At 38.0% G+C, this 12,201-nt stretch overlaps 1 protein-coding gene across 1 annotated transcript in view; it reads right to left on the bottom strand.

The window, feature by feature from the left end:
* Positions 1 to 409: 409 nt before the first annotated feature.
* Positions 410 to 12,201, bottom strand: part of LOC104465950 (LIM and calponin homology domains-containing protein 1-like) — a gene marked incomplete at both ends in the record, with an annotated part of 46,112 nt that continues 34,320 nt past the window's right edge. The window contains 3 exons of the mRNA XM_010079202.1: positions 410 to 520; positions 3,570 to 3,600; positions 6,935 to 7,041. Coding sequence (XP_010077504.1) covers positions 410 to 520; positions 3,570 to 3,600; positions 6,935 to 7,041 — 249 coding nt within the window. The remainder of the gene's footprint in view (positions 521 to 3,569; positions 3,601 to 6,934; positions 7,042 to 12,201) is intronic.

Here is a 12,201-nt window from a genome sequence, read left to right as displayed (position 1 = left end):
AACATTCTATGATTCTGTGATTCTGTGAATGTTCTTAACAAGAAAAATCTCTGCTCCTGTGAGTCCTGCCACCTTACTTTTGAGTCTCAGCTCTTCTAGCTGAAGCTCTCTGTCATAAATGAAAATAATTGAAACCAGAATATATGGAAATGCAGATGACAGAGCCACGTGACAGTTCTAAAGCCCTGTTCGACACCATGTGCTGCATGATTGATACCACCGCAAAGGAGGCTGCCAAACAAAGTTGTGTTCATGGCCTGGTAGAGTCAGAAACATTTTCGAAGGAGGCAGGCATTTGTAATTTGTACTCCAGCCCACCACTTCTCTCATATTTAGCAACAAACAGGTTATTTATGGGAGTAATAATTTGAATGAAATTTCCATTCCCAAAACATTAACAAAAAGATACCTTTCTCATTTGTGCCAGCAAACCTTCAAACTCCTTCAGGTTCAGGGTTGATCCACTATATGATGTGCAGCTGTTTGCCGCTTTCCCTAGCCAATAAATGGTGACTAATACCTGCAGAAGTTAATAAGAATTAATTGAAGCCATCTACACAGTCACTTAGCTAAACTTACTTCCCTTCACCTCTCATTTATTCTAAACTGCTGAGCAGCACAAACTTTATTATAAATCAGAATTGAAAGGAAGGTGTCTGTCAGCGGTTAAACAAATACATTGGACAACTACGAAAATTTAAACAGTCCTACAGAACATGTAATGTAACACATTATCTTTCTGAAATTTTTATTAAAAAATGAAACGTTAATGTCTGCTTGGAAAATAAACAGCAAAAATTACTCCAAATAGAAAAACTAGGCAACATATTTGAAACTGTATAGAGGACACACCTATAAATATATCTGTCTGCAAATCCAATAGGAAAAAAAAAAATCCCTGAAGAGTACTAACACTACTGGCTATTAATTAAAACCATTAAGACTAATGGAATAAATAAAACATCCGAAATGTGTGCCTGCCTATTTCAAGGACAGAAAAGGTAGTTCCATTTTTAACCATCTTAATGTAATTAACCAGATGACAAAGGAACATTTACTCCAGGCTTCTACTAGCTTAAGAAATGCTTAGCCCAAGACTAATCAAAAGCCATGAGCATCTGGTTGTTTCTATCAGACTAAAGTGGAAAGTTAGTGGTTTCATTCCAGTTCTGACTTGATGTCTCCCCATAACTCAAAAGTCACTTCAAAACTGGCATGTAAAAAAAGCCAAGATTTGCTCTTGCAAATGTTTATATTCCTTTATATGCTCCCTTAGGTAGCACAGAAATCTGATCTGACGTTGCTGGTGCTGCACTTGTTTTAGGAAAGGAGAAATTAAGATGCTCAGGATGGTCAAATCCAACACTTCTGAAAACACTGATATTTATATCATGCAGGGGAAGCAAACAGTCTTTCTCTGCACCCACACATGTCTTCACTTAAAGCAATGCCTTTAATGGTACCTGTGCAGCAGTAATTTGGAATGGAAACTGATTGTCAAAGGCAATTCACTTCAGTGTTTTGCAGTGGTTAAAAATGCCAAACCATCACCTCAGAACTTAGGGATTTTTCTCATTTAATTCTCGTTATTTCTGCATATTCTGTCACATGGCAAAGTATTTAACTGCAGAACAAACAGGAAATATTTTGATGTGGAAAAGATGTGCAACCAATAATAAATAATAGTTGCCATTAACTGTCTCAAGAAAGTTAAATAAACTTAAATATAGTATTTTATGTTTTGATGGGACAGGGCCATATAATTCATAATATATAGTGAACTAAAGAAAACAGGAATAGGAGAAATCCCTAGGAGGTGTTGGGGACAGACATCTCTGTCAGACTCTTCTTCCCTAAAACATGCACCCACATTCCTTCAGTGCTTCCTCTTCAGTCACATAGGCTAGACTTCTGATCAGCCTTTTCTCATCAACTTTTTCTGGCATCCCCATTTTTCAATTAGTTTGTGACATCCAAAATCACACACAGCACTCCAGCTGAGGCCCTTCCAGAAAAGGATGCAGCATGTGTCATACAGATCCCCTGTTTAAAAACAACTCTGGTGCACAATGTAAAATAAATAATATTTTATAAAAAAATATAGTTAATATTTCCCTTTAGTTTATAAATAATATACATGCCATGAAATAACTGAGTAACATTTGTAATGAATTCAGAAATTTTCCCCTTGTTTTTAAAATTACATCCAAATTGATACTACTGTGCTGAGGGAAAGGAAGTGGTTTCACCAATACTGATTTTTTTGTCTTGAACCAACCTCTATCTGAGCTGTTTTCCTTCAACCAATGCTTTTCAACAAATTTATGTAAAAAATTCTTACAGAACATGTTCTCAGGTTAAGTGAAAACACTTGCAAATATAGTATTCCTAGCAACCAGGAAACTGTCCAGTTCATTTTGCCATTCAGTTCTCTGATGGAAGTTGTGGTATTTTTATTTATTTCTGCTAGCATTTGATCACTTTCCCTCTTCTTCCTTTCTTTATCCACTTGGCTTTTTTTTCCAAGTAATGTCACATTTGCAAGCAATTCCGACTGGCTGCCAGCCGAGGTAGCAAGGTCATGCACCTGGAAAGCATATATTGCCTACAAGCACATTGTGGACGATGCTTTTGAAATTTTACCTTTAAAACAATACATCTGTACAAAGACATTGAGACAGTGTCCACAAGAGTGCTAAAATGCCAAAGCTGAACTCCTCCCCTATAACGTTGTGTGCTGGATGCAGAAGATAGTACTCTAATGATGACAGGAAAGACAGGATGGAATAATCTGGGGGTTTTTTTATGTGTGTTTTTTGGTTTATTTTTTGTTTGTTTGTTTTTGGTTTCTTTTTACCTGCAGTCATGATTACTGGCCTGCAAAGATATTAGGAAAAGGTCCTGGCATTTCCTAGCTGTTTACAGGTATGTGAGCCAAATATAAAATTAATTTATAGCAGTTTACAGCTGACTAAGGACAGATAGCATGCTAGGCTTTAGGATAATAACTGATCCTGAGACCAGCAAAGTTTAGCCATTTTCTTTCTACTTTACAATTACAGGATCCATTATCATTGCTATTAGTTTAAATCAACAAGAAATTAAAATTAAATGGAATTAGCTTTTCTGGGAAAACACTCATTTATTTGGAAGAACAACAAGAAAGCTAGCAAATCTGACAGTAAAGACTTGCTTCCAGATCTAATGACCGTTTTGCTTCATTTAAAATATTTTGTGCAAATTTACTTTATGCCTATATATTCATGAAAGGCCACAAAAGCGTAGCTTCATGGGTGAGTCAGACCATTCTTAGTGAAAACCATGATGGACAGCCCAGAGATCACATTCTTTATCCCTTAATTAACCAGAGGCAAACATTCTCCATTGTATTTCTATCCTAAGGTTGCTTTGCTATAGCAGCTCTACCAAAGCTTGCAGTAGAGTCTGGTTATGTTCAGAAGAACTCTTCAGCAATACTCATCTGTACTAAGATTTTAGTGACATAATTCTTGCTCAGGCCAAATACAGGATTAACCAGACAAAAAAAATACTCGAAGTCATGTACTTACATTTTTCAGCTTCCTACTATAGTCAATGTTCCTGGTTGCACATACACACACACAAAAAAAAACAAGAGGGAAAAAAATTATCAGAAGGCAGATACACTGTCCAAGAGCGTGTATGCAGCAGATCACGTTTTCTCTAACAAAAGCCTGCAGAATGCTTCTGCTGTCTGGAAACACATGAAAGCTATGAAGGTGTCATTCACACATTCATTTATTCATAACTCGGGAGTATTTCCTCACCGTTACTTCAATCATTAAATTAGAATTCTGGGAGTACAAAAAGAAAATGTGTTTATAATGGTCCCACAGTACAGTAGGGCAGTGCCAAAAATATTTCCTTTAAACAGAGTTGCTGATTTCTTAAAAAAAGAAGACCAAAGTCCTCTTTGCTAAAATGCATTCTGCAGTAATCCAACAGTCAGATTCTGCTCTGTGATAAATCATGCAACCCATACAGATTCTGGAAGCAACTGAACATGCATAGGAGACTGAGGAAATCACCACCAAACATTAAGGAAATGGAACAGGTGCTTCTGTGGAAACAAGCATCACAAAGAACGAAGTTAGATGGGTGAAGCGACAAAGATCCTGCCACTTACAACAGAACCTGCGGTGGAGAACATTTATTTTTTGAATGTATACTTGAGCACTCAGACTGAACATTGGCATCCTTCTCAATTTATTTTTTTACCAGTGTTCATCAAAAAGAGTGGAAGTTTTATGTTACAAACAACAAAGCACATAGTTTGTGCAAACATGAACAAAATTTCAAAATTCAGCAAAGAAACCATTAAAAAAGAAAAAAAAGAAATCTGTATCACATTTAGGTGCTGAGAAATAAATAAGACTACTTCAGATTTAGTACAGATTGCCTCCTGATTATTTATAAAGGAATTGCCTCCTAGTATAAGAGTAAGTCCACTCCAGCATTAAAGGTTACCTAATAAAAACAAAAATAAATGCATTTAAATCTGTGAGAACAACAAAAGCCTAAGTACAGGCAATACTAAACCAAAGTATTTTTGATAATATATATTTTTAAGCCAAAATTTTTTCTGCCAATACCCACATACTAATAAAAATAAAAGTCCTATTTTTTTTCTTAATAGCAGTGGAAAAGAGTCTTACTTAACCAATCAAGAAGAAATTCTTTACAGCATTAGCTCATAACTTTTATAAGCTTGATGTTCCAAAATAAATAGATCTAATGCATACTTCAATTAATATCTATATTAAAATTATTAAAAATGTCATTATCTTAATCATGTGCAATAATATCATATTCATCATCTTTACCACAGAACAAATGCCATTTTTACCACGATTAAAAAATAACCAAAAAGTCTTCAAAGAGGGTAAAAAAAAAAAATCACCTTCATGCTTTGGGAACTAGCTAGCACAAGACAGTCTTGAACATATTTCTCTACAACAGTCATGGACTTGGCTTATACACCTCAACTCCGTTACTCAGCATGAACTTGGACAGTGCTAGGAAAACATTTGGCTCATTTCCACTGCTGCTTTCTCTGAAGAGTTGATGGGGGAAAAAAAAATCCATGCCAGTGAGACACTTCACATCCATCTAGCATATTATTCAGCAGAGGGCCAAGCCAGCTCTACAGTTTATTAGTCCTGGTTTAACTTGCTTGTGTGCTGGACAGCTCTCCTTGAAGCTCCATGCTAGCCCCAGCTTCCTTCGAGGTGCTCCACCATCCTCAACCCCGAAAAATCAAGCTTCTTATCAGAAGGACCCTTTTTAAAACGGGTTTTATATGGAGATTATGGTTTTATATGGAGATTACAGGTTGCTTTGCAACTCTCTCCAACCACTCATTGTCAGGACTTTATAGGACGTTGTGAAGAACCTCTTTCATTGCAATATTACCAGATTTAGAAGAAATATGTTACATAGCCCCCTCTCACTTGTATGTACAGGCAAGAACCACCTCATGTGAGAGCCAGAAACTTGGAAAGGAGGGAACAGTGGGAGACTATTCCTTAAAATAAGGAAAGTGGCCAATTCGATTTTCATAACCTTTTGATTTTCCCACACAGTGCTTGAACACCATGAAAATTTGCCCAGCTTCCACTCCCAGAAGGGAAAAAAAATAGAATGTTGCTGAAATTTAGTAAATTGTTTCCATATACTTTCCTAAAATGGATAGGTCTGACCAGGATTTCATTAGTGATCTTTCAGTCCAAAATCTTTTCGGCCAAATGAAACAAAGCCATTCAATCAACTCAGCAGCATTTTCTTGTCTGTAGAGCAATAACTTTTTAATATAACACATGACAGACCCAAAAATTTCAGGAAAACTTCTAAAATAGCACTAATTAAAATTTTGTTAATGTTATGAAAGTGTGGGATTCTCTTGATTTTGGGGGTTGGGGAGCTTGATTGCCATTCATGCAAATAAGAGAAAAATACAGTTTGACTGCTTCTGTTCCTCTAGTCCATGATGAAAAAGTCTTCCCTGAATGGGACAACAGATCCTATTTAAGACCTCAATCTATGACTATATGGACTTTGATGTAAGCCTGCTCTGTGTGACCTTAGGAAAGTCAGTAAGTCTTTCTGTGACAGTTTCACTTCTACATTTTAAATCAGTTTTAAATGCTGAAAATACAAGCATTAGAGTCTAAGCACCTAGTACTCTTTGCAGTGAGTGATGTGCACACACCACAGCTAAAAAGCTGTTGATTAAAAGGTGATTTTTGAAAAATCACTTCACTCCCCCAAAAAACATTAATTAATTATTAGGAAGGAGAACCTCTTAATATGTGTGTGGTAATTTGTGCAGTAGCATGTGGCTTTGGTGGAAAAGTATCTAAACTGTGGCATTTCCAGTCCACACAGTTCACACAGATATATATAGCTCAATATTGTGTCTCAACCTACAGTTCTTTTTAGAAAATAAACAGACTGTGCTCATGTCTGCACCTTGTAGAGTCTGAGAAGCCTATAAATATCCTATAATGCATCTTTGAAACAGTTCAATCTGAAATAACAGAGCTGTGATTTTTCTCCCCAGCCTCCATAGTTCATTAGGTGGACAGACAAAAAAGAATGCCACCAATTCAGACTCAGGAAAACCCCTAAGTCCCACAGAATCTCATTGCCTAACTAAACCAGTATTTTAAAAGAGCTGTGGTTGATCGCTCCGGGAAAAAGAACAGCCCTTAAAGAAAGCCTGTTGAAGGGAACAATGTATTCTTCCCAGCGTTGAAGGTTTCCCAAACCTCAGTTTCCTATTTGCATTCTACAAATGACAGTTCTATAGCTTTTTTGCTCATCCTTAAATATTTACTATTGCATCACATGCATTTGAGGTTGTAACATGTTAATCACAAACTGCTGTTGTACTTACTTGACGGTTACTCTGTTTGATGTGTCCTGCAGATCACCAGGATCAAAAAGCTGAGATTCTTTAAGTCCCAGCTCTTTGCAGCCTCTTAAGAATAAGATGATATTATCCTGAAACGAGGCAAAAAAACCCACATCTTTTAACTCTTCTTCCTTGAAAAAAATAATCCTACCGAACCAACCTCTCCCTGACCCAGTAACAGCTCACAAACAGTTGTATCACTAGTTAAATAAAGAACCAAAGATATTTCCAGTCACATAATTTAAGAAGTCAGTACATGTTTTGTTTGAAAACCAGAAAAATATGAAACAAAACTTTTTTCTTCTTTTTTATTTTAAATATGTAACTGCAACAAGCTTGTTGACTTTTCTCTTTCCAAACCCAGATGCTGGCAACTTTTTTAACTGAAAAAGCCCTGCTGATTTCCCCACCTACTGCTGTGGGCTGCCAACACAACTTCAGCATGTTATGAGGCAGGAAAGAAAAGGCTGGATTTCTGAAGCGAGCAGGAAGGGTAGACATCAAACAACCCACCACCATTTAAGCAAACAGTTTGTTCAGAAAACATTTTGGACGTTGATACAAACAATCTAGTTACTCCTAGTTAACACAACTGGTCTGTTGCCTCTCTAACCTTAACCTGCCAGAAGCCATTGGGAAAAGAGGCATTGCCTTGTCCCCAAACAAAACACTTGAAGCTACACTTTATGCAATCACTGTCTGCAGGAAAAAACACCACCAACTTTGTAACACTTTTTATGGAAGATTTACACTTTTCTGAGTGTAAAAAGTAAAAATCAGTAACTGAGAGAGATTAAGCACAGAGGGATATAAGCCTCTTTCAAACCAAATATGGGTTTGCACCAAGGGGATTAAACCTATATGTGTGCATATACATTTAATATACATTTTATACTTTCTTACACATATGCATGTACATGACCCCCCTTTTATAGAACCAGTGAATCTTTCTTACGCAGATAAATCTTGAAGGTCATAGAGAACAAGTTTTTAGATATACATGTTGCTAGATCAGCAACCACAATGGTAGATGTGTGGACAAGTATCAATATAACGTACAGCTTGATATTCTCTGAGGCCTCTCACCTCAAACCTCCAACTGGAAGAGGTGAAGAGACAGAGGCAGAGCCACAGCACGTGGCATAGACCTCCATTTCTGTAAAAACTGGGAAGCAGAGAAGCTGGGGCACCATTCGCCTCCTGCCCACCCTGTGTGACAGAGGAGGACTTGTGTGCAGGGCTGTCCCCACATCTGCTCCCAGGACTTTGGGTGGCACGGCCATAGCTCGGCAAGAGCCACACTGTTTACTCTGTCGGGGCGCAGCGATCAGCATGCTAATCACTGCAGCTCTCTCCATGCCAACACTCTCGCACACAAAGCTCACTGTCACATGCCACGCCACAAAAAAAATACAGACTTGGAAATTTAGGGGAGTCCAAATCTCCCTTTCTTCCCCGACTGAAACTTAACAGCTCAGGAGGGGAGCCAGGGGGAAAGAAACAGCAGTCAAGAGAGCAGAGAGCCCATAACCCAGAGAGACAGCATCATTCATGACATGAAAAGATGCTTGTAAAATTCTCCATCTGGCTTACTGTTTGCATTATAGTTTTTCCAACTGCATCATGAATAACTCTTGTGTTTAGTCTTTGATGGAGGACAGTTCTGGTCACTTCCAAGTGGTGGGTGGAGCAATGTGTAAATCTAATAAAAATGCAAAAGCATTTTAAAAAAACTTCCTAGCAATATTTCTTAATAAAAATATACAGGATGTAGAGGACACATAACCTAATAGGTTCAGAAAATAATAAAAGGGGGGGATAACTAATCGCACCCATCTTTATGCCAAAAGTTCACATCCAAGTTAAGATAATCAGTAAAAAAATATCAGCCATTTGGCAGCCATGTGGTTTGGAAACTCATTCTTCTGCTGATGAACAAATGTCCACTTCTCAAAAAACAAAGTGTCACCACTCTATGCCTGTTTTCATACATGCTTTTATTTTGATGGTCATCATAAAAACATTTGCCAACAGTCACTAACGCCATCACACAAACAGTTTGTCAGAAAGCTGGCATCTCGTATGGGCACTCATGCCAACAAGATACAACCAGTGAGCACTGAAAGAAGTTTTTGCTTTTGTTAACAATCTCATAGCTTTTATTCCCCAATAGTCCTAAATATGGCACTTTGTTTAAAAGGATTTAAAAAACACCAAACAGCAAATAAATTATTTTCATGTGACAGATGTTCAGGTAAACCTGCTCAGGCTGCCTATCCCCAAGCCAAAATGTATCTCATACTTCTGCAAAACTAAACCTTTCCTGATTTGCTCCAGTACAGCTGAAATTTGTATTTGTTAGTTCTATGAAGACGCTGGAGAACAACACTCCTAAGCCATTAAAAGGAGAAAGGAGTCTTATCATAAGACCCAGCTCCCAGCAAAGCTTTCTCTCAGGATTACTACACTTTGCATTGGCCAGGTCCTGGTTTCTTCAGTTCTCAGAAAATTCTGCTTACATGTTTTGAGAGGAAGTATAGCTCCATATCTGTTTGCTGTAAGTACTCATTTTCTATAGTCACCTAAAGTGCCAGTTCTTTGTTGCTGTTACAGAAACTAAAAAAGGAAAAAAAGTAGTTTACAAGCAGCAGTGTATATAAAACATTCTTACTTTAAACAAATGACTGAAAACACACACCTAACCTACATGTCCAGCTCCTTACAACTTGGTAGAGTTAAATAGGTCACGCAAATGGGTCACACAGCAATGGCACAGATCGCAGCGCGGCCAGCTGCTGTGTCTGTTAGCAGGGCAGTATCTTTTACAGTGGTCTCCAAAGACGCATGACCAGAATTCAGTCCCTCTGGCAGCCCCTGCAAGGCACTAATGTATTTCCTCAATACATTAAATGGAGATGATATTGCTCTTCTCCAAGCGGTTACTCACTGCAGTCGCAGAGTTGGAATAGACAGAGGACGGGTCACTTGGTCAGCACATCATCTCCTACAGCCCCAGAGGACCTGCAACCATCTCCTGCTGGCTCCTCTTGGTTTTAGTCCACACCATTTTTCAATCAAAAATCTTCTTCCAGCTTTTGTCCTTCATACACCCAGAGGAAGAGTGAGCTTACAGGTTACAGTCTGAATTTCTTTTGCAAATTCTATCTATTTTTTTCTCGGTAAAATTTATAGCTATAAATATAGATATTTATAGATTTGCATAAATCTATACATGTTATGTATAAATTTAATCTATAGATTTTATCTATGCTTTATCTATAAGATGACATAAACTCTAAACAGGCTGCTTACAGACAACAAACACTTCAGTGTAGCCACAGACAGAAGACACAAGCACAGGATACACTGACAGGTTAAATAAACTCCAGCCCTTTTCTGCTTGCTTAAGTGGAGTCCTGACTATTAGATCAGCACTATAACTAATGTCATTTACTTGTAAGTATTAGAAATGCAAGTGCTATTAATGTAAATGTTTTGCTATACAGAATTTCACAATAGAAAAATTAACCAACAGACAAAACATCAGAAACTCTTGGGCAAAGCCAGCCATGAACCAGCAAGAAGGGCCAGGGAGGAGCAGGGATGGACAAACAGGTGTGCGGGGCACTGACTCTCTGAGAACCGAGTCAAAAGGTGCCATTGCAAGGAAGGGACTGTAAAGCTGCTCCTGCTTTCACCACCTCATTTCAACACAGTCACCTTTTCATCCTTTCTGGTGTGCAACCTGACAGACTCAACTCTGCAAAATCACTTTGCCAGGATAACCACCTGTAGGTAATGCAGAGAGAGTGGGAGGCAGAGGGGTTACACCTCCAGGAAGGTGGAGAGAAGGAGGAAGAGCAATACGCTGCTCACTTGTAGTTTTTTTTTTCCTTTTTTTTTTTTTTTCCTTTTTTAAAACACTGATAACCCGTGAGTTATAAATATGAAAAAATGTTCACTGGATAGCATTCAGTCATTTTCCTCACACACAAAGTAGACCACGAAATCCTGAAGCCTGTTAAAAACCCCCAGAAACTGGCAGTTGTGCAGGACAGACACCCTGGAAAGCCACTGCAAATTCACACAGTAGCACTGCCAACACACAAGACAGTTCAAGCTAGTGAGAATCAAATATTCACAGCAGGCAAATTCCATCCATAGGATCTGCTGATCAGACGCAATGGCAAACAGCTTGAAATTGGCCCACTTCCATTCCTTTCATCTGCCACAATAGTATACAAAATATTTTCACTGTATCCATGCCACTAATCAGACCTGCAGCTTATCACTGTGGAACCATCATTTGTTAGATGTGCTACTACATGGTCTGGATGAGATATACAGATAAACTCGGGGAAAACAAAAGCAAGCCAAGCTGTATGTCTACACAGAACACTGAATAAAATGCCAAGTGCATGGCGCTTCTGCGAGTTAGAGATATTATTAGTTGTCAGTAGCACTGTGCTGTTTTGCAGGACAGCTGCAGACAAACAGGTGGCCTTTTTCATTTCTGTAATGCTGAAATTTTCCATGTTCCTGAATAAAGTGGAAGATTTCTAAAAATACATTTTTTTCCCCCCCAAATTGCTTTTCTGAGCAATTTCCAATGCAGACCCTTAAAAGCTTTTTGTTTACTCTCAACATTTCTTCCTAATTCCCTCATTTTTCCATTTTATATAAGCAATTAGTGGTGATAATTTATTTATATAAAAGCAGTGGATCTTGAATGATTCACAAGAAGATGGAAATGAAACACTGAAATATTCAGTTGCAGTCTACCAGGAAAGAACTTTTATGAGAGAGGCTTGGAACATTTCATATATACACACACACATGTATATATGTTTTAGTATTCATCCAATATGTTTTACTATATATATTATGTTTTACTATATAATGTTTTACTGTTTATACAGTATGCATTACTGTATATACAGTAAAACTACACTTCACAAAACATTGTTTTCTGAGGCAGATTCCAAAGCAGTAGGTTTGGAAGGAACTCGATCATAGTCAGGACACACTCACTTAGAAATTTAGGATGCTTAATCTCCAGAAGATGACGGATGACGGCACACCAGAACTGAAGGCAAGTCCCACCAGAGTTGTAAGGGGAGACAAGCCTGCATACAGCCCAAAGTGATTCTGGCACACAATAGCTAATGAAAATTAAACGCTACATGGGCAAAAACAGAAAGAGAGTGACCCTGGGACCAGGGAGGGAAAGTCGGACTTACCAGCCCCTC

This window comes from Pterocles gutturalis, unplaced genomic scaffold (genome assembly GCF_000699245.1).
Source record: "Pterocles gutturalis isolate BGI_N339 unplaced genomic scaffold, ASM69924v1 scaffold39758, whole genome shotgun sequence".
Lineage (NCBI taxonomy): Eukaryota > Metazoa > Chordata > Aves > Pterocliformes > Pteroclidae > Pterocles > Pterocles gutturalis.
This window is presented reverse-complemented; position numbering and strand designations above follow the sequence as displayed.